General features: G+C 45.3%; 1 protein-coding gene and 1 pseudogene across 2 annotated transcripts in view; both read right to left on the bottom strand.

Annotated features, from left to right (window-relative positions):
* Nucleotides 1-17,940, bottom strand: part of LOC311106204 (chordin-like) — a gene marked incomplete at both ends in the record, with an annotated part of 25,550 nt that extends 7,610 nt beyond the window's left edge. Inside the window, 11 exons of the mRNA XM_084148513.1 lie at nucleotides 164-246; nucleotides 3,345-3,482; nucleotides 3,867-4,008; nucleotides 5,636-5,723; nucleotides 5,874-5,991; nucleotides 6,482-6,628; nucleotides 8,330-8,456; nucleotides 8,724-8,827; nucleotides 10,510-10,669; nucleotides 17,502-17,647; nucleotides 17,919-17,940. Coding sequence (XP_084004639.1) covers nucleotides 164-246; nucleotides 3,345-3,482; nucleotides 3,867-4,008; nucleotides 5,636-5,723; nucleotides 5,874-5,991; nucleotides 6,482-6,628; nucleotides 8,330-8,456; nucleotides 8,724-8,827; nucleotides 10,510-10,669; nucleotides 17,502-17,647; nucleotides 17,919-17,940 — 1,275 coding nt within the window. The remainder of the gene's footprint in view (nucleotides 1-163; nucleotides 247-3,344; nucleotides 3,483-3,866; nucleotides 4,009-5,635; nucleotides 5,724-5,873; nucleotides 5,992-6,481; nucleotides 6,629-8,329; nucleotides 8,457-8,723; nucleotides 8,828-10,509; nucleotides 10,670-17,501; nucleotides 17,648-17,918) is intronic.
* LOC311106202 lies at nucleotides 17,234-21,317 on the bottom strand (annotated as a pseudogene). The gene is made up of 6 exons (XR_014615858.1): nucleotides 21,293-21,317; nucleotides 21,004-21,162; nucleotides 20,489-20,548; nucleotides 20,176-20,275; nucleotides 19,934-19,986; nucleotides 17,234-18,532 (listed from the first exon to the last, which is right to left on the bottom strand). The product of XR_014615858.1 is annotated as an uncharacterized misc_RNA (transcript).

Here is a 21,317-nt window from a genome sequence, read left to right as displayed (position 1 = left end):
TCCTCCCGCCTCTTGGTTTGTCCCTGATGTATGTTTCCCCCTAATGGTTAAGGTTAAGATTTGGTTTGGTGAGGACAAGCTGATCCTAGATCTGTGCCCAAGAGAGAAACTGAAAAAGAGAGAGAGAGAAAGTGTGTGTGTGTGTGTAGTTTCTATAACTTACATAGGCGGTGACGTTGGCATGGATCTCTCTCAGGACATGTTGGCGGTACTGCAGTCGTACCCGGATGGGCACCAGGGGGGAGTCTACAGGGCCGAGAGAGAGCACACAGAGCAAACTTATAACCATGTCACACTGCCTCACAGCACTCCCTAGTCCCCAGTCCCAAAACAACCCCTAGTCTCTTGTCTTATGCCTTAAGGTACTCCCTAGTCCCAAGTCCCAAAACAACCTCTAGTCTCTTGTCTTAGCCCCTACTCCCTAGTCCCCAGTCCCAAAACAACCTCTAGTCTCTTGTTTTAGCCCCTACTCCCTAGTCCCAAAACAACCTCTAGTCTCTTGTCTTAGCCCCTACTCCCTAGTCCCCACTCCCAAAACAACCTCTAGTATCTTGTCTTAGCCCCTACTCCCTACTCCCTAGTCCTAAAACAACCTCTAGTCTCTTGTCTTAGCCCCTACTCCCTAGTCCCCAGTCCCAAAACAACCTCTAGTCTCTTGTCTTAGCCCCTACTCCCTAGTCCCAAAACAACCTCTAGTATCTTGTCTTAGCCCCTACTCCCTACTCCCTAGTCCCAAAACAACCTCTAGTCTCTTGTCTTAGCCCCTACTCCCTAGTCCCCAGTCCCAAAACAACCTCTATTCTATTGTCTTAGCCACTACTCCCTAGTCCCCAGTCCCAAAACAACCTCTAGTCTCTTGTCTTAGCCCCTACTCCCTAGTCCCCAGTCCCAAAACAACCTCTAGTCTCTTGTCTTAGCCCCTACTCCCTAGTCCCCAGTCCCAAAACAACCTCTAGTCTCTTGTTTTAGCCCCTACTCCCTAGTCCCAAAACAACCTCTAGTCTCTTGTCTTAGCCCCTACTCCCTAGTCCCCAGTCCCAAAACAACCTCTAGTCTCTTGTCTTAGCCCCTACTCCCTAGTCCCAAAACAACCTCTAGTATCTTGTCTTAGCCCCTACTCCCTACTCCCTAGTCCTAAAACAACCTCTAGTCTCTTGTCTTAGCCCCTACTCCCTAGTCCCCAGTCCCAAAACAACCTCTAGTCTCTTGTCTTAGCCCCTACTCCCTAGTCCCAAAACAACCTCTAGTATCTTGTCTTAGCCCCTACTCCCTACTCCCTAGTCCTAAAACAACCTCTAGTCTCTTGTCTTAGCCCCTACTCCCTAGTCCCCAGTCCCAAAACAACCTCTATTCTCTTGTCTTAGCCCCTACTCCCTAGTCCCCAGTCCCAAAACAACCCCTAGTCTCTTGTCTTAGCACCTACTCCCTAGTCCCTAGTCCCAAAACAACCTCTAGTCTCTTGTCTTAGCCCCTACTCCCTAGTCCCCAGTCCCAAAACAACCTCCATTCTCTTGTCTTAGCCCCTACTCCCTAGTCCCCAGTCCCAAAACAACCTCTATTCTCTTGTCTTAGCCCCTACTCCCTAGTCCCCAGTCCCAAAACAACCTCTATTCTCTTGTCTTAGCCCCTACTCCCTAGTCCCAAAACAACCTATATTCTCTTGTCTTAGCCACTACTCCCTAGTCCCCAGTCCCAAAACAACCTCTAGTCTCTTGTCTTAGCACCTACTCCCTACTCCCTAGTCCCAAAACAACCTCTAGTCTCTTGTCTTAGCCCCTACTCCCTAGTCCCCAGTCCCAAAACAACCTCTATTCTCTTGTCTTAGCCCCTACTCCCTAGTCCCCAGTCCCAAAACAACCCCTAGTCTCTTGTCTTAGCACCTACTCCCTAGTCCCTAGTCCCAAAACAACCTCTAGTCTCTTGTCTTAGCCCCTACTCTCTAGTCCCCAGTCCCAAAACAACCTATATTCTCTTGTCTTAGCCCCTACTCCCTAGTCCCCAGTCCCAAAACAACCTCTATTCTCTTGTCTTAGCCCCTACTCCCTAGTCCCCAATCCCAAAACAACCTCTATTCTCTTGTCTTAGCCCCTACTCCCTAGTCCCAAAACAACCTCTAGTCTCTTGTCTTAGCCCCTAGTCCCTAGTCCCAAAACAACCTATATTCTCTTGTCTTAGCCCCTACTCCCTAGTCCCCAGTCCCAAAACAACCCCTAGTCTCTTGTCTTAGCCCCTACTCCCTAGTCCCCAGTCCCAAAACAACCTCTAGTCTCTTGTCTTAGCCCCTAGTCCCTAGTCCCAAAACAACCTCTATTCTCTTGTCTTAGCCCCTACTCCCTAGTCCCCAGTCCCAAAACAACCCCTAGTCTCTTGTCTTAGCCCCTACTCCCTAGTCCCAAAACAACCTATATTCTCTTGTCTTAGCCCCTACTCCCTAGTCCCCAGTCCCAAAACAACCCCTAGTCTCTTGTCTTAGCCCCTACTCCCTAGTCCCCAGTCCCAAAACAACCTCTAGTCTCTTGTCTTAGCCCCTAGTCCCTAGTCCCAAAACAACCTCTATTCTCTTGTCTTAGCCCCTACTCCCTAGTCCCCAGTCCCAAAACAACCCCTAGTCTCTTGTCTTAGCCCCTACTCCCTAGTCCCAAAACAACCTCTAGTCTCTTGTCTTAGCCCCTACTCCCTAGTCCCCAGTCCCAAAACAACCTCTAGTCTCTTGTCTTAGCCACTACTCCCTACTCCCTAGTCCCTAGTCCCAAAACAACCTCTAGTCTCTTGTCTTAGCCCCTACTCCCTAGTCCCCAGTCCCAAAACAACCTCTAGTCTCTTGTCTTAGCTCCTACTCCCTAGTCCCCTGTGAAGGAACAGGATAGAGGCAATACAGCAGAAGCCCCATTAAGCCCACTGAAAGGAGGATCAAGTGATGAGTTGTTCCCCTACACCTCCCTCCCTCTCTCACCTCTCTCTTTAAGTTGTATCCCCTCCCTCACTACTCTCTCTGTGTTGTATCTGTCCTCCCTCTCTCACCTCTCTCTCTATGTTGGATCAGTCCTCCCTCCCTCTCTCTCTCTGTGCTGTATCCGTCCTCCCTCTCTCCCTGTCTCTCTATGTTGGATCAGTCCTCCCTCCCTCTCTCTATCTGTGCTGTATCCGTCCTCCCTCTCTCACCTCTCTCTTTATGTTGGATCAGTCCTCCCTCCCTCTCTCTCTCTGTGTTGTATCCGTCCTCCCTCTCTCACTATGTTGGATCAGTCCTCCCCCCTCTCTCTCTGTGTTTTGTCAGTCCTCCCTTTCTCTCTCTCACCTCTTTCTCTATGTTCTATCAGTCCTCCCTCACCAATCCCTCTCACCTCTCTGTCTGTGTTGTATCAGTCCCTGCAGTATGAGGATGAAGTGAAGGTTGTTCTCTGTGTCACTCAGAGTCAACATGGCGACGCCTCCCATCCCAGAATGCTCCTCTTCTGAGGTCAGAGTGGAGCTGAACGTCTCTGTGGGGTCACATGGATATCACACTCACATTGTAAACACACATGACATATATACACACACCACCTTATTGTTACTGCATTCGGTTATGAAGGCCATCCACTGTGTTCTCATGCAGACACTGTCCACAATATGAGCTGCATACATTACTGAACGTTTGTCCTCATTGAAATGTACACAAATGTATTGTACTTTGTATCCCTCATTTACTCAAGTGGTTCCTTTATTTTGGCAGTTACCTGTACACATATGTAAATAAATCAGAATTCATGGAAATATTGAGACTACTTCTGTCCACATTTAAACAGATATATAAACACACTTTCATGCACCCACAAATACATGCACATGCATGCACACACACGCAAGCACACACACCCACACACCTGCGAAGAGTGCTCTGTGTTTGATGATCTTTCCTTCGATCTGCTCCTGTCTACCGGTGGCTGTTGTCATAGTAACCCGAAGTTGTTCTGCCTGTAGCTGTTGCACGTGGGATTGGGGAAGATTTTTCCACACCCCGCAGATCTGAAACACACACATACACGCAGGTGAGCCACAGTTGCAGCCGCATGTTCTTAGCCAAGGCTGGGGTTTGAGTGTGTGTGGGGTTCTTAGCCAAGGCTGGGGTTTGAGTGTGTGTGGGGTTCTTAGCCAAGGCTGGGGTTTGAGTGTGTGTGTGTTGTGTTCTGCCATAGTTACAGCTTACAAACTGACTCACAACAGCCTGCATATTCTGTTTTATTTCTCTGCAACACACACACACAACTTCATCTGTGGAAAAGATCAGCCCGTCGAGACCGTGGACACTATCACAGCACCAGGCCACAAACAACGAACCCCCCGAAAATAATATTTGCCTTAGAGGGGGAAGAAATATGGTGACGGACACACACCTCATTGCGCACAGTCCAGGATAATCTCCTCTTTTAATTATAATTGTGCTCCGTCTCCTTCGCACGGGTGATGTCACGCACAAAAATCCACCAAGAGATGATCCATGCCAGCAACCCCTCCCCCTGGCCATCCCAGGGCGGTTTCACTAAGGTCCTCTAGAACGCGACACTTGATAGGGGCACTTGTCAAAAAAAATTATAGGTCCATTTTTTCTAGGCCTATATTCAGGGGTCCTGACTTAAATTGTTAAAGAATGTGATGATGTCACGTGTGTAATTTGGCTTTATGCAGGAAATGGTGCACTGGGGATGTAGGCCTCTGTCACACACACACACACACACTGCTCCCCTCTTAAATAAACGGTACCTTCCTTTCTCGTTCTCTTTCTCTGTGTAAAGTTAGCTGACTGTGGCAGCTCCTGTGTTTACTCTGTGTAAAGTTAGCTGACTCTGGCAGTTCCTGTGTTTACTCTGTGTGAAGTTAGCTGACTGTGGCAGTTCCTGTGTTTACTCTGTGTAATGTTAGCTGACTGTGGCAGTTCCTGTGTTTACTCTGTGTAAAGTTAGGTGACTGTGGCAGTTCCTGTGTTTACTCTGTGTAAAGTTAGCTGACTGTAGCAGTTCCTGTGTTTACTCTGTGTAACGCTTGGTGACTGTGATAGTTCCTGTGTTTACTCTGTGTAAAGTTTGGTGACTGTGGCAGTTCCTGTGTTTACTCTGTGTAACGCTTGGTGACTGTGATAGTTCCTGTGTTTACTCTGTGTAAAGTTTGGTGACTGTGGCAGTTCCTTGTGCCTCTCAGTTCAACAGTTGCACCATTCCATTTGACCCAATAAAATCAACTGTTTGTGATAACGGCACCATGCGTTATTTCACAGTAATCAAGACTTGATTATCCCAGCAACATTCTGACAATGATAAGGCAACGCTGTGACAACGCTGTGAGTGTGTGTGTCTGTGTGTGTGTGTATTTGTGGTAGCGTCTGTGTTTGTTATTGCAGGGTGAATTATGTCGGGGCCAGTGAGAGTTTGACCAGAGAGTCACAGAGAGAGAGCGTTTATCATGGAGGTACTTAATCTTTCTCTCTAGGGCACACACACACATACACACACTTGCACGCAGAGACACACATACAAACACTTTCTCTTTCTCTCCCTGTCTTTCTCACATTCACACACCCACACACACATAGACACACAACAAAAACATAAATAGCGGAAACGTCTACCTAGGAACAGAGAGCGTTCCAGTATCTTACCATGTTTGAGTATCCCTTAGGGGTCTTGTACTCAAACGCAGTGTTTCCATCTGAATCAAGGAAGACAACCCTGCTTGGTCGCCCGATCCTAGGAGAGGAGAGAGGGAGAACAGGAGAGAGGAAGAGAGAGAAAGATAACATTTTATTTTATAAAATTAGAGACTAGTTATTACTAATGATTATTACACGCTTATCATTTGTTTTTCTGTCAGTGTGTGTGTGTGTGTGTGTGTGTTACCTCTGGTAGGTGATGGAGAAGGTCAGGCTGGTTCTAGTGAGAGAGAAGCGTGCCCGGGCCACACCACTGGAGCTGGGTAACCAGGAGTCTGTCACTCCCGTCAACACTGCTACAAAGTCTGGACACACACACACACACACACACAGAGAGACACACAGTAAAGTAAAGATGTAAATCAGAATGACTGAATGGAGGAATTATTTTCTTGTTACGGGGGCAGTGAGAGTATATGTGTCCTTATATGAATACTGTATATCCATGTACTGTATATCCATGTACTGCATATCCATATAGTGTATATCCATGTACTGTATATCCATGTACTGCATGTACAATATGTGTGTGTGTGTTTCCATGTCAGGTAGCCTAGCGGTTAAGAGCATTGGGCCAGTAACCGAAAGGTTGTTGGTTCGAATCCCCGAGCCGACTAGGTGACCAAATATGTTGATGTGCCCTTGAGCAAGGCACTTAACCCTAATTGCTCCTGTAAGTCACTAATTGTAAATGACTAAATGTAAATGACTAAATGTAAATGATGTATGTCCATGCATGAGTGTACAGTAGTGTTTTGTATGCGTGGGTTCGTGCGGCTGAGTGTGCATGCTCACCAGTGCGGCTCTCCCCGGGGGAAATGTCCTCAGAGCTGAGGTATGAGCGGTCATTGTAGGACTTGTGCAGATCATCCTCTTTCTCCTTCTCCTGGAAGTACTCAAAGCCATCAAACACCGCCTCCGCCTGCTTCCTGTCCACCTCGCCTGGACAAGCACAACACAACACCCAGGGGCACAACGTGTGAGGCGGTGGGATATTTACACAACACCTACAGGTTGGAATTACTTTAACATGAAGGCATAAAGTAAGGAGAATCACAGCAAATGTTGAATGAGTGAACCAGCTAGAAAGAGTGAGAGTTACAGAGTTACAGGGAGGAGAGGAATGATTCTAAAATGCTGATCCAAAATATTAGTCCTACCTAATTCTCTCTCTCTCCCTCTATTATTTCTCTCTATCCACCCTCTCTCTCTGTCTCTCCCTCCCTCTTCCTTTCTCTCTCTCTCTCCAGGTGTCTCCTTGTTGGAACACTCCTGGCTCGTCTGGGTGCCACAGTAACAAGGTTTGTTTCTTAGTCTGAGGAGCTGGGAGTGACACTCGTGTGCAATCCCAACAGTGACCTGCTGTTCCAAACCACTGTGTGTCCTGATGTCACGAGCACATTTCAGTGCCTCACACAAACACACACACAATCTGACAGACGACTCACACACACTGAAATACAGACACACTGAAAAGCATACTCAGAAAAACACACACACACTACGAGACAGACAGGCTCTTACTCACACACACATCATCATCCAGACTTATTTCTTCAAGGCCATCCATTTTACTCCTAGACTGTCTGCTTTACTTCTCTGTGTCCCTCTCATATCCTCTCTCTCTCTCTCTGGCTCTCTTCTCGCACTCTTTTATTATCCTCCTTTCTCTCTCTTTCATGGCCTTATTCCCCTGGCACTCTCTCTCTCCCTCCATAGGGTACGCTCTAGGGCTTCTGTGTAGTGTCAGTCTCACCTCCCTCCATTCTACTATACTGTATCCTCAGGTGCACCAGTGAATAGACACACACACACACACAAACGTGCACGTAAACACACACGCACACATAAGCATGCGCGCACATGCACACACCGTTTTCCACCACTTAGACAAACACACTCAAAGCTTTTTAACATTTAGACAAACACACTCATACTTTTCCTAAAGACACAACCACAACACACTCCCAAGCTTTCCCAAAAATCACCACCACGACACACACACTCTCAACACTTTCCCACATGAACACAAACACACTCAATGTTGTCTCAGTGCTGGGGGGCCGTGCCTCAGAGAAGCCCAGGGCTTTACCTTGACTTTCCATTACCAAAACCCACTGCTGAATAACTATGGAGAAAATAAGACCCAACATGTGTGTGAGTGAACGTTTGCGCAGGTGTGTGTGTGTGTGTGTGGTGTGTGTATGCGTGTGCGTGATTGTGAGCCTGAGCGAATGAGGGAGTGAGAAAGAGGGAAGGACAGAGAGAGAAAAGAGAGAGCGGGGGGGAGTGTGTATGCTATGTAAAAGGTAGTTAGTAACACTGGGAACTAGGCTAAATCGGTCTGAATTGCCCTTTGGTTCCTGATGGTTAGAGAATGAGCGTATTTGACACAGTCGAGTAGGAGAGACAACCTAGCCCAGACCTGCTACTGATTACCAATCAGCCGCTCTAGAGAACAACATAATGAAACTAACTGAGAGAGAGAGAGAGAGAGAGAGAGAGAGAGAGAGAGAGAGAGAGAGAGAGAGAGAGAGAGAGAGAGAGAGAGAGAGAGAGAGAGAGAGAGAGAGAGAGAGAGAGTTTACCTTTGGGCCAAGTTTATATAGTGATAGGGACAGTTAGTAGGCTGGTAGGGGTTACCTTTGGGGCAGGTCTTGCAGCATTGTCCAGGTAGCAGCACTGGGTCACCACAGCTAGGCTCAGGACAGTCCTGCTTGACGTTCTTACAGCTCACCTTCCCCAACACCTTACCCTTACGACCCCTTTGCTGAAAATAATAGATAGAAAACATCAACTCCTCATCCACATTGACCTTAACACTGTATCACACAGGCCTGATGATATTTGTTAAATGGGGTCATTTTGGGGGCACTAAGATTTGGAGATGATTTTGGTAATTGATTAATTCATAATTCATTAGTTTGTTATTTTAGGCCCAATTTCTGTCCGTTGATAGTCCTGGGCCTACATAATGGCACCACTATCCAAGATTGACATGTACTCTATTAGGCTTGTTGTGAAGGATGTAACTTACTGTCTCGCAGTAACATTGGACACAGTGCATGACCCCAAACGGCTCACCGAGGTCAGGGTGCCAAGTGTCCTCCAGCGAATAGAATCTTCCTCCAAATGAACATCCTGCAATCAGACCAGCAGAACCCATTTAGACAACAATACACTAGCATGTGGTACAGTCCACATCTAAATGTAAAACTGGTGAGTAGCCTAGTCTGAGATCAACATGTTATGATGCTGTATTTTTCTTCTTCTGAATAGCTACAATTAATTCACAACTTATAACCGAAACAATCAACCAAACATTCAGTAGAACAGAAACGATTGCATGGCATTGCCAGACACTTTAATGGGCTAGCCAGGCCTATGCACTTGACAATTGGATGTGTACTGGACAGTTCACTGCGAAGTGAAAGACTGCATATTCCCACATTGGCGTCAGACAGAACGACAAAAATAGGATTATGTCCAGCCAGACTGTGAATGTTGACAGATAATCGATTCTGCGGCTGGGACATATTGGGTGGATTGACTGGATGCCTCGTGTTCCAGAGCTCACCGACGCATCCTGTTTCATTTAAACGGTGCATGGGACACTCAAATTTATATAAAAAATACCATTCACACAACAAACACGAAACCATCTGGAAAGATAAATAAAAGGAATGCGCTTTTGGTAGCCTACCAGTGTCTGTGTAATTGAAACGAATTGATGTATTAGGTTTTGAGTATTTCAAATTAATTGAAAAAGTGGTATTAATAAAAGTATTGCATTATAAAAAGCCTGCATAAAAATTGTCCCAGCAACAATTGTTTGCGCCACAAACCTCCTCTGCCTAGTTCCATATGGGTGTGCGCCATGTGCATTCCTCCCGGTTTCAGAGTCGCTGTACACCACAGTCACCTTGGCACCCCAGCCCAACACCACAGTCTGGAGGTGAGGCTCCCCGGTGCCAAATTCACTACTGTTGATTTGATATTGTGCGGTTGCCGTAGCTGCTAACAATCTGGTTCGCATTATTCTTTCATTAAGTGACTAGACTTTAAAACAGTCCAGTTGCGTTAGAGTTAGACCGAGCACCAAGCTTTCCCGCACAACTCACTGCAATATAAATCACTGCTTAGTACAGCCAGAGAAGGCTACGAAAGAACTGCAGCAATGGACAGCCGATTGATTACAGTTTCCAGGATTGGATAAACGTTATTAGTGGCAGTTGTTAATACACTGCTCTAACGCCTTGACTTCTCACTCCCATGGGCTCAGTAGGCCTACCCTTTTAACAACAAGCAATTTAAAGCCCTGCACGTGAACCAGATGCCATTCTCAGTGGTTATGACTAAGACGTTTTCTGCAAGTATGTTCATGAAGTAACCATAACAGTAGGAAATTTGAGGAAGATGCCAGAAAACAAACAAAAAAGATTGGGTTGAAAATAATAATAATAATAATAATAATAATAATAATAATAATAATAATAATAATAATAATAATAATAATAATAATAATAATTAGAGGTCTGATGCTGTACAGTGAGGCACTTTGATAGACAAAATGATAGGCTGTGTCTGTGTAGCCTAAGCGGTCATCTACTGACGGTCTTAAAAAGATATAGACATATCAGGCTATACATTCAAATGTATATTTGGCAGATTAGCAAACGAGCACTAGGCTAGCCTATAGTGCTGAGATGCCCCTGCCAGGATTCAAAACGTAGCAGGGGTCATTATAGGTCATTCATTGAATGGAGATATTCAGGTTGAAAAGAAGTGACTTTGACTGAAGTAGAAGAGGCATCTTGGCTCACCTGACATGCCCTTGGATGGTAAAGGCTCCCTCTCCGAATGGATGGGCAGAACGGGAGACTTTAGCCGTGAGGCCAGTCCAGAGTGCAGCCACGCGCAGCTCATCACGCACAATAAGGAACTCAGCGAGCGGCGAGTCTGCATCCCAGCGAGGGGCAGGATCTAAAACTCGCTCCGGTTTCTGTTTTTCCCTTCCCTTTTTGTTCTTGAAAAACGTATTCCCCTCGTTTTTAGAAGCTTTCACGTGTAGGTAAGTTGTCACTCCAGTAATAAACCTTCCCTAAATAAACATGAATAGGGTAGCATTCAAGTCACCAGATAGCCTATTCGTTGATGGTCTTGAAGTTATTCCTATTCAGAAATAAAGACTCCCAAGTTATGCAAGAGAGAGAGAGAAGCAGAGAAAGTGACCAAAGAGGTTGGAGGTTTTCCGAGGCGAGGACTGTACCAGCCCAGAAGCGTATGTCCCGTCCGTGCGGATCCCTTCCCACTTTATACTTTCCCTGACACTTGGAGCAGGCACCAGCAGGGAGGGGTGAGAAGGAAAGGAGTGGGTGGGGTTAGGTGAACGCCGGGGGGGGGGGGTACGTTTGTGTAGCCTATTTGTAAGCCAACGGTTCGATTGAACTCTTATGTCGTTATAAAGTTACAACTCAATATAATCCTGTTTTTGGATAGTGTAGGACTCCTGTTCTAGGCGTCTATGTAGGCTATGTGTCTGCCCTTCATCCGATTCTCATTGAATAAGAATGTCTGAAGTCATCGACAATATTGACTCACATTCTTTATTATTTTGTTAATGGAAACATTTACATTTACATTTTAGTCATTTAGCAGACGCTCTTATCCAGAGCGACTTACAGTTAGTGAGTGCATACATTTTTTTTTTTTTTTTTTCATACTGGCCCCCCGTGGGAATCGAACCCACAACCCTGACGTTGCAAACGCCATGCTCTACCAACTGAGCTACATCCCTGCCGGCCATTCCCTCCCATACCCTGGACGACGCTGGGCCAATTGTGCGCCGCCCCATGGGTCTCCCGGTCGCGGCCGGCTACGAAACGTTCTCTTATTGTTATAAAAGTGAAAATTATATACAACAAACACTTGATTTAAATTGAGCAATATGCTTCCCACTCTTCCATGTTCCATAGGCGCGAGAATGCGTACAAGAGGCTTCAGGCTTGGTCCCTATGGAGGCATCACGAGCGCTCTGCTGGTCAAGTTTTTTTACTGGAGTGAAGTACGCACCGTGATTTATTTGAGGAAGGTCTCGCCAATCAGTCATTCTGTGGAACAGTAATCATCCCTCAGTGAGTGCAAGTACAGGACAACCACCCCCATTAGACAGAATAGAATGATACTACAATAATGATAATACAGTAATGATAATAATGGCACATAATTACTCATTTCAATCTTTGGACATTCATTTGCTTATTATAGCCTAAAGGTTCACCGACTGAACACTATTTGTGTGCCCTTCTTTCCCAAAGTCTCAAACTATCCCAACGAATAATAAAATAACCAAACTAAAGTTGGCATAATTTAAGGGGCTTGGGGGGCCAGGCTGTGAATCAGGCGAGCGAGCTGTTTAGAGAAGAACCATATATCAATCACTGATTGTAGCTTAGTCTGTCGCGCTCCGGAAACTGCGCGAGCCTCTCTCCTCCAAACCCTCCCCAATCCATCCACATGCTAAACATGACGATACAATATGCTCAATAGCGATAACCTAACCCATTCAATAAGAAACCAGCACGTCCTCTATTCTGCCGGAGTGACCCTGGCTCTAACAAGTGCTATAAAGAAGAACTATGAAAATAAACGGAGAACAAAACGATGTCTCGTAGCATGGGCCTATATCCAAAATAAAGTTTTATAGAGTCTTAGGTAGGGCTGTGACGATTATGGCATTTTGGGTCATGGTTATTGTCATAATTGTCATTTTTGGGTGATTTTTTTTGAGTTTGTAGGCCTAATGCATCTTTGAAAATTAGACATCATACCCAATGCACACAACACAGCTTTGGCGACACCCCTAAAAAACGAATGTGTTTAACTGCTTGCAACTTTTGGAAATTAAGCTTTTCCTCCCAACTGTGCTGTTCTGCTCATTTTAGTCATTTAGCAGACGCTCTTATCCAGAGCGATTTACAGGAGCAATTAGGGTTAAGTGCCTTGCTTAAGGGCACATCGACAGATTTTTCACCTAGTCGGCTCATAATTTTTTTTTACCCACTTCATGTAAAAATGAAAAACTGCTATTGGGTTAACTATATCTACTTGCATACTGTATGAAGTTGAATCCCCCCTTCTCCTAAAATGAATATATTAAGACAATTATGTCGATATATTTTTGTTTGTTCATGGTTATTGTCCATAATTGTCGGTTACATTATTAAATGATAATTGTGCCAGCACTAGTCTTAGTCTATTTGAATGAAATGGCATTCTATTTTCTGCATCCATTTGTATTTATAGGCTAGTTCCCTATAGCCAGTGTAGGTGGAGATAGAAGTGATTGTATTTATATTATCCCCTTGTGTACAGGCTATAGAAAGACATTGTAGCCGAAATTGAAGAGCAAATAAATATTATTATTGAAAAAGTACACATCTGTTCTTCAAATGACATGCCAGTTTGGTGTTGAAAGTACATATAAAGTACACACATATATATTTTATATTTCTGACATTGTTTCTTCTGATATTTCTTCATTTCTTTCTTTTGATTTATTTTTGGATTTGTTAGGTATTACTGCACTGTTGGAGCTAAAAACATAAGCATTTCGCTGCACCTGCAAAATATGTCTACGGGACGAATAAAAGTTGATTTGATTTATTGTATGTGTGAGGACAATGTGTAATTTTTATGCATATGTCACATTATGTGGCTGTGAGAGACTTCCATTGAGGTGAGTGAATTCACACGCGGGTTCACCTCTCCTCCGTGCAAGGCGCGCACCCGTGAATGGAATCGATGATGGTCTATTTGCACTTCATCACGAAGTGATAACCGCCGCTTTTATTTAATGCTGCACCGACCGATTCATTAGACTGGGTAGCGAATTGTCTATTGGAGCTAACACAACTCATTTATATTATGCGGGTCACACTTCGAGTAATGAGGGGATCTTTTGTGTATTGCCTTACACACATGGCTTGCTATAGGTGCACTTTCCTGAACTCCAAAAAGGAGATATATATATATATATATATATATATATATATATATATATATATATATATATATATATATATGTGTGTGTGTGTGTAGATTTTTGAAAATGTTGCAATAGTATTGGGTCTATTGTAAAGCCTCCTATTATCTGATATCTAAAAGTAAAGGATTCAGGGTTGAAAAGTGTAGTCAGCCCACCTCGGCAGCTTGTACAGTTTGTCCTTATCTTTCGAGAATGAAAGTAGCTTAGCCTGGAGTTTACAGTTGTTCCCCTAAGCCTTGACGTGTGTTTTCATTTAAAGAAGAGGGGAGCGAGAGAGAGAAAATGAGAGAGGAAAAGGGAAGAGAGAGAGCGCACGCGTCTGAAGTCATATGCCAAGAAACATTGATTGCGCTCTAATAAAATCGATTAACCGTGACCAGCGTTTTATGAGAGTGAGTAAAGTTACAATTCCGATCAGACAGCACCTAATATAAACCAGACACCATGCCTCTTTTTTTATAGTCAAAGTGTTGTCCGATATGTTCTCTCTGAAGATTGGACACACTCGAGGCCTAAAATAGGACCAGATCAAAGAAACATACAGCTATATAGGGCTATGTCAGAACATATTGGTGCTTTTGATTACGCAATCATGCCTCTTCTCTGTGTGTTTGCTGTTGGTGTCGAATACAGACAGCCGAAAGTGCATAAACGCAGAAGCGCATGTTGTTTCATTTGTGTACTACCCCAGAAACCCCCTCTCTCCCTCCTCTTTCCGTCTGACTGGCACACATTCGGGACCGCATCCTGTTTGCTGGCTGGATTATACTGGAGGTGTGAATATACAGCGAGGAGGGGGAGCAGGGGACTCATTATGATAGCCTGGCAGATGTGTACCAACCGGTTACAGGGCGCCCCCGACACCACCTGTTCCCCATCACCGTTTTATGTACACTGATCACATGGCAGAGGTCGACAACGAGGTCACTACCATTTCTGTCCTACTTTTACGCACGCACATTAAACCTGCTGTGGCACCTGAGAGATATTTTTTTTTTTTGGTAATTTGCGTGATGTCCCTAATTTCAATTTAAATTCCAGTCTCAATCATTTCTAATTCAAGTGTACATGTCGTGAAACAAACCAGAACAAATGCGCTGAATGGAGTATGGACATCCTGTCTCCCGCGCGCTCTCCTTGGACCACTGCTCGCTTTATCAAGTCCAGACATCGAGACGGAATTTTGTTTCTCAAGAACAAGTCAGAAAAAAGGAAAGTTGCTCACTGATTAGTTCACTTTTATAGAGCGTCGTCAGAAATACGATGACTCATTTTATTTTGCCCTTGATCAAATCCTTAATATGACTCTTGGAGGAGGTGGATATTATTTAGCCTAATGATGGAAAAAATAATAACATGCCAGTGTTTCTAAATTAAACGTCATATTCAGAACTAATCATCTAAATTGACCAATTATGAGGTCAATTAAAACCAGGATGTGTCTCGGGGAAGAATATTTTACTGCCTCCAATTTGGTTCTTAATGGCAACTGACAGAACAACAAAACGATAAGAGATTATGTATTTATAGCTACTGTTATGCTGATGTTTATAATGATGGTAATAAGACCAACCAAGCCTTGGTGTTGTCAGGCTAATTCTTGTGTTACTCCTAGCAATAGAAAGTAGAGAATACCCACTCAAATTTTAAATGGCAGGCTGGTTAGAATTCATGTTTATTCATGTAGGAACGCTCGGAATCAATTTGCAGACACTGCCGAAACGGCGAAATGAAAGCGGACAGGGGTGCGAATTGAATTTGTACTCTTGGTTGTCTTTTTCTCACAATCCATTTCCGAGGGTTCCCTAGATGGAGAGTGTGTGAGTCTAATTATCGCCCTACATGCAATTAGCGACCAGAAGCCATCTCCAAACACAGTTGGCCTGGAAACGTGGTAAGGTGAGGAGGAGCCACAACACCACTTGTCCTTGACACCTCGGATTCAACTGTGATATCTCTCACTGCAGACTTGTACAATTGCGTCACTCCAAGTCTCCACTGTAGCAGCCTACTGTATAGGCTATAGCTGATATTATACAGTAGCTTAGGCCTAGGCTTGATTCTCTAATGTTACCAGATAATTGTGTCCGTTATACTACTCGGCCTACACTTTGGCGCCTACATAATAATACCCCACTGACACCTACAGTACTGTATGTAACGTTCAGGGTCTATGTGGGGCTGTTCTTCTCTACAGCTGTTCCCGTGTTGCTTACAGATCTGCTCCCCCCTCGATAAGCAAACACCAGGCAGATCTGCCCCCCCCACAGAAACCCCATTACTGAGCGCCTTTGAATTCTTCATCATCCCCTTCTAATTTTGTTTATAAGAGTGAAATTACTTCCACACTTTATTTTAAGCGGCTTTGGAAAGTTGATAATTCTCAAGAGTCTAGGACCCAGTGATAACTGGCCGCAGTACACACATTTTTATTCCTGCGCTAAATACCTCGACCATTAAACATCAACACAGTCATCAAGATTAGTGTTTAGGGGAGCGACAGTGTAACAGCGCATTTGACTCACCAGACCAACGGTCTCTTCCGAATTATTCCACTGATATTGACGCAGTCTTTTGTGCGTAATTATGTTCCCTAGAGATGCGTGGCAAGTAGCACGTCAATGAATGTTATTATTGGCCCAATCTAACGACTATTCGGTGGACATTTTGTTTTCTCCTCTCCACAGGTACAAAAGGCTCCTCCCGTGATGCCTGTGATTGATGGTTGTTTTAATTGGGTGGATTTTTTTTTACAATGTGATTTACAACTGATTTACAACCTGGGTGGTCTGACCAAATGATTGGAGTGTCCTTTCCAGAACATGCAAACAGCAGAAAAAGAGAAAACAGAGAGATCATGGAGAGACAAGATGGGGCAGTGGGAAATCCCTCTTTAATACTATTTCCTGGTTCAGATGATCAGACAAATAAATAATGTTGCAGTAGGATTGTGGTCCTCTGTAGCTCAGCTGGTAGAGCACGGCGCTTGTAATGCCAAGGTAGTGGGTTCGATCCCCGGGACCACCCATACACAAAAATGTATGCACGCATGACTGTAAGTCGCTTTGGATAAAAGCGTCTGCTAAATGGCATATTATTATTATTATTATTATTGATTGAATATCGCAATCAATGGACAAACAACCTAACATTTCTGACTGCCTTATTCCGGCTCCAACCATCTGTCCACCTGCTAGATTTCTATAAAGGCCTCCTCCTTCCCTCCATATTTCTCATTCTCTCTTTCCCTGGCTGTCTTTTGAAGTCATTGGGGTCCTGTGGTCATCAGAGGTCTTCTGGGCCCAACCCTTGCGTGCGTACGTACACACACACACACACACACACACAACCCTTGCGTGCGTACGTACACACACACACACACACACACACACAACCCTTGCGTGCGTACGTACACACACACACACACACACACACACACACACACACACACACACACACACACACACACACACACACACACACACACACACACACACACACACACACACACACACACACACACACACACACACACACACACACACACACACACACACACACACACACACACACACACACACACACACACAGGGTTTGCGGGATAAACGTACATTACCACCTGTCTTTGTGACCCTGAGTCAACACTGGTAGTGTCACCGCCACTGACTCCCACGCTTCACATCCTCACACACACACACACACACACACACACACACACACACACACACACCACCACCACCACCACCGGTCTCAACTCTACTGTCCTACCGTCAACCCCCACACCAGAGTGTGGGACTCCCAGTGAGACATCCTCCTCCTCATAACCCCCCCACAGACAGTGCTGGCCCAGCCCCAAACCTCCAGGGGTTCTGTAGCTGAGAGGAAGCCCAGTGTCCTGGGGAGAAAGTCAATTACTGGGTCACAGTCACACTGATGAGAAAGTCACAGAGAGTTCCTCAGAGATGGGAAATTAGCCATGGAAATGGTCATCCAAACATCAAACTCATCCCAAAGGGTTTGTGTGTGCGTTATTCAGTTTTCTCCCATCATATAGCAGAAGAATGGCCCTTCCATCTCACAAGTTTATCACAAATTTGTCACACAGTCTCATGACCAACCTTATAACAACCTATTTGCAATGTGACTATGTGACAGCGTGACGTGGTAGTAGTTTGCTCCTATCACCAGCAGGGTAGAGGCCCATCATTGTACAAGGTACTATACTCTGTCTTCCACATGTCACTCTGCCCCAGCCTCCTTCCCCTCTTGCCCAGGATGGCAAGCTGCTCCTGGGCTGAGGCTGAATCTGAAGCCTGGGCCTGGTTCGGTGAGAGAGGCCAGAGTGGATCAGGATGACCCAAAACTGGACACCAGCCCTGAGTCAGAACCTGGCACCGCCAGCTCCTCAAATTTCTGGATGACCGACAGACTGGAAGGGCACGTATCTATGCCAGCGACCCCAACCAGCTCCAGAAGGCCCTCTATAGGCGGACGCTTGGCTGAGGAAGACGTGGGGCAGAGGGGGTAGGCCACAGCGGAGCCTCAGCCTGCCCTGGCCCAGCCCCAGAGCAGGACGCACCCCAGCATTGCTGAAGCGAGTGGGCAGGGTGGCCAGGTGCTCCTTGGTCAGAGGGTTGTGGAAGCTCAGCGCCCCTCCACCCATGTTGAGGAACAGCCCTAGGGTCTTGATCTGGGGGGGCACGGCACGTAAGGGCTCCCGACGGCTATCGTACACAGTGGAGAAGGACAAGCCCGCCTTTCCAGCCTTCAGCCGCGAGCATCGTCCAATGAGCTCACTCCTGTATGGAAAATAGGAAAGGTGGTTGCTTTCTGTGTCACAATTCAGACATCATGGGAAATTATGTCTTCAAATATCGTGCCAATAAACGTTGCAATGTCATCATGAAACAGGGTAGTCTTTATGCCTGACTTTTTCTGCACTCAACAAAACTACATAGTTGTTGCCTCGTTTGGCCTGACTAAAACATGTTGATTGGAGCAGGAAGACTGGCACCCACAGTGTTTCCCCTATATGCATTTAGCAGTGGCAGTGCATGGCCGCCACTGTACTTAAAAAACAAAAAAGTAGTTATATGTAAGCCCCAGGAAGACCCCTTCTGCTCTTTTCTATGTAGGGGACACAATATATGGGCTATACTTGTTTCTCACTTATGGATGGCACAAATTGGGATATGGGGGAGGGGAATGGGCAGGGTATATGCAAATTAAATACTGTAGTATATACTATAGTAATTACTGTGGTGTTTTTGCAGACTGTAATGTTTTTGCAGACATTACTTTAGTATTTACTGTAGTGTTTTTGCAGACTGCAGTGTTTTTGCAAAGATTACTGTAGTATTTACTGTAATGTTTGTGGTCTGTAGTATACTGTAGTATTTATTATAGTATTCTACACTATACTACACCATTCTATAGTAAGTACTACACATGATCAAGGTATACTACAGAATTCTATAGTAAGTACTGTAGTATTCTATAGTAAACTGTAATATTTTTTCATGTGGGATTGGCACGAGTGAGCAATAATATGTGAAATATCAATGCTGTTCCCATCCCATATTGCTTTGCTAAGTATCCCTATTCCCTAAGTACAGCTCGGTCGACAGTGCCAGTCATCATGGTCAACAACCACTAATACGTATTTGGCTGACTCTCTACAGTTAATGATGAAGCTGCACATTTCTGTCATATTTGATGCAAATCAACAGATTGTTTATGGTTTGTTGCTGGGCCAAATTATTAGAGCTTTCTGTTGTTTACAGAGAGCAGATGTCAATATGCCTTGAAAGCCAAAATGAAATTGTTAAAGAAACAATTAAATTGTTAGTGGTTCAGCGCTGGGAAATCCCTGCTGACATCGTGTTCACCACTGGGTGGCACCACAGAGCCGAGTTAAAGGATGTGACTGAACTTTATGTAGGACAGACAGCCTGTGTCCTGTATGCACTAGGGACAATATTAAGTGTGTGCGGGAGCATTTGCACAAGACTGCCTGTATGTATTTGTAGGCTACAACCGCCACATGATTATGTGTAAGACATGTAGCCCATGGAAATTCATATTTATGTCTGTCAGTAGGAATATATCAGCATGCCAGAGGCTAAGAGTATTATTATCAAAGCTGTGATTTGTACTTGGTAGTAACTCATGGCCAGGTGGAGTAGGGTGCATATCCTCACCTATCCGGTAGAGGGTGCTGTTGCAGACATCCACCTCCCAGTAGAACTGACCACTGACGATGACCACGTCCCCACACACATAAAAAAATAAAATAATGTAGTCATTTTAGCAGACGCTCTTATCCAGAGCGACTTACAGTGAGTGCATACATTTTCATACTGGCCCCCCGTGGGAATTGAACCCACAACCCTGGTGTTGCAAACGCCATGCTCTACCAATTGAGCTACACAGGACTACACACCTGAGGGAGGGACTTGGGGGCAGACTCCTGGGATACTGACCCCCTGACCCTGTTGCTACGGTGACAAGAGGGTAGTGGCGGAGGGCTTGGTCCGTGGAAGGTCACAGGGAGAGAGATGGAGGGATAGAGCAGCAGCAGAGGGGTCCAGGGTGAACGTCAGACCTGGGAAAGGAGAGATGAAGACAAAAGAGAAGGTGAAACCTGATTTCCATAATACTCCATTCCATCCATTATTATGAGCCATCCTCCCTTCAGCAGCCTCGACTGTTCTACACAGTATATCAATACAGAGTCTTGTATTGGACTCACTGACCTGAGACAGACTGTTCCATCTCTTCCTCTTGTAGGTCTATAGCACCCTCCAGCGGTGAGCCTGCATCCATGGGTACACAGAGAGAAAAGAGACAGTTAAAACAGACACAAAACAGTTGGTAGCCTTTAAAGCCCTAGGGCATGTAGGGAAGTAAGCCTGCCAGTATCACTTACCCATGAGGCCTGTCAGTATTCAGAGGAACCAGAAACCCAACACTGTGAAGAAACAGAGTAACAACAACAACAACTGCCTGGCATGTCTCCCAGTTTAAACCTGGAGCTCGCAGAATGTGTCTACCCTAGACTAACTGCCAAGCACAGGCGGTTGGTGGCACTTTAATTGGGGAGGACGGGCTCGTGGTAATAGCTGGAGCGGAATTGGTGGAATGATAGCAAATACATCAAACACATGGTTTCTATGCGTTTGATGTCATTCCATTTGCTCTGTTCCACCCATTATTATGCGCCGTCTCCCCTCAGCAGACTCCACTGCTTCCAAGGTACCATTTCACTCACCATATGCAGCAGTGCTCTGGTCCGTGACATCCCCTGTGTCCCTGCCCAATGGATTCCCCTGCAGGTGGGAGTAGTGGGGGTGGGGTGGGAAGGAATGGGAAGGTGTGTTAGGGAGGGTTAAGTCATTGGGCCACTTGGAGGGTGTGACCTGTATCCGTCCTAAGATTGAATAGGACAATGGGAGAAGATTGTGCATCCATAAGACTTGTGTGCCTCTCACTTGTCTAAAGAAAAAAAATGATATAAGTCTACCTATCCTACCTGAAAAGAAAATAACAAGCTTTGTTACCTGTGAGAAGGCCTTTGTCCCTCAT

The sequence above is a fragment of the Coregonus lavaretus genome (assembly GCF_964263955.1).
Source record: "Coregonus lavaretus genome assembly, chromosome: 30".
NCBI classification, from domain to species: domain Eukaryota; kingdom Metazoa; phylum Chordata; class Actinopteri; order Salmoniformes; family Salmonidae; genus Coregonus; species Coregonus lavaretus.
The sequence above is the reverse complement of the archived record's forward strand: the minus strand, read 5'-3'. Positions and strand labels throughout refer to the sequence as shown.